The following is a 1,398-nucleotide window of genomic DNA, read 5'->3' as shown; positions in this document are numbered from 1 at the left end:
TTAATTATCGCCATCGCCTCTTTGGGGGCTACGTCGTTTACGACCAACACGTGCCTGTCGTTTGTAGTGTTCAAGATTTGATTCACACTTTTCATGACAGCCAACACCACAGCCAGGGCACCAGTGTCTGGATCGTTTCCTCGTGCCTCCACTGTACCTGTCGCTACAAACAACGCAATCTCGTTCCTTTCGCCCATCAAGAAGTTTCAGGCAATGCTGCGGAATGTACGGCCTTGCACTTTGGGTTGGCTGGTCATGGTTGGTTGCACCACAGGGGCTCTCCACAACAGACACAACAAATTCATGCTTGTCAAGCAACTTTTCCTTGTCAGTGTTCAGTTTATACACTTCATATGCATTGAGAATCGCAATGTCCATCAAATTTCGAAAGATCTTTACCCAATACCGATGAGTTGGACGTTCAGCAGCAATGTGACAAACCTTTTTATCACTAAGATCCACGCCCCCCATATGAGTATTGTAGTGAAAAATCATGGCTGGTTTCACCTTGACCTTTCCCCTGACTTCCTTCTCAACATTTTCAGCAATGTGATAGGTGCTGAGCAATATTACAGGCTTCTTTTGACTTTTTTTTTCACGAAAAGCAACGGCCAAAATATTGTCACACCTTGCATATACGCGGTCACCTGGCTGTAGTTTTGCAGTGGCAACTTCCTTGGAAAGTCCTTTACTGTTGGAACGGACTGTCCCGGTGAGGAGAGTTTTGTGGTCAAAGAGAGTCTGCGCAAGCTTAGGTTTCGTATAAAAATTGTCAGTGAACAGATGGTAGCCTTTGTTCAGTAAATTGCATTCTTCCATTAGTTTCATCACAACACCATGAGCTTGTCCTTCATCGTAAACGACATTCAAGTCCTTACCAGCATAGAGTTCAACATGCATAACATACCCATTAGTGTCACACAGTTCAAACTTTTTAACACCGAATCTAGCATGACGCTTGTTTGGCATGTACTGAATAAATACACATCTGTTCTTCATGCCAATCATGCTTTCATCAATAGAAATTTCTCGGCTAGGAGTGTAATACATTTTGAACGCGGCATTCAACTTGTCAAGGACATAGCGTACCTTGTGCCAGGGGTCATAACCTTCTTCTCCCTGTTTTGTCTGATTACTATTGATATCGCACACATGGAACATTCGGGATATTAATAGAAAAAAATTCTGCGACATAACTGAGTTGAAATAAGGGGTTTGCTGAGAAAGTTTGCTCACAGTCCAGTATCAGGCAAGTTGTTTCTTTCGAATCAGACCCATGTTTAAACATAGACCCAAGAACTTTTTCATGTCCACTACCCCGATTCCATTTTCTGGCCACTTCCTAAAACGTGATATTGGATGACTCTGAATCCATTGAATAATGTTACCATCGCTCAG

The 1,398-nt window shown here is 42.8% G+C and overlaps 1 protein-coding gene across 1 annotated transcript; it reads right to left on the bottom strand.

The window, feature by feature from the left end:
* On the bottom strand, positions 1-1,161 carry LOC135464400 (piggyBac transposable element-derived protein 4-like). The gene has a single exon (XM_064741828.1). The coding sequence runs from the start codon at positions 1,159-1,161 to the stop codon at positions 1-3; it is 1,161 nt and encodes a 386-aa protein (XP_064597898.1).
* Between the last annotated feature and the right edge of the window lie 237 nt (positions 1,162-1,398).

The sequence above is a fragment of the Liolophura sinensis genome, chromosome 4, assembly GCF_032854445.1.
Source record: "Liolophura sinensis isolate JHLJ2023 chromosome 4, CUHK_Ljap_v2, whole genome shotgun sequence".
Classification (NCBI taxonomy): Eukaryota; Metazoa; Mollusca; class Polyplacophora; order Chitonida; family Chitonidae; genus Liolophura; species Liolophura sinensis.
The sequence above is the reverse complement of the archived record's forward strand: the minus strand, read 5'-3'. Positions and strand labels throughout refer to the sequence as shown.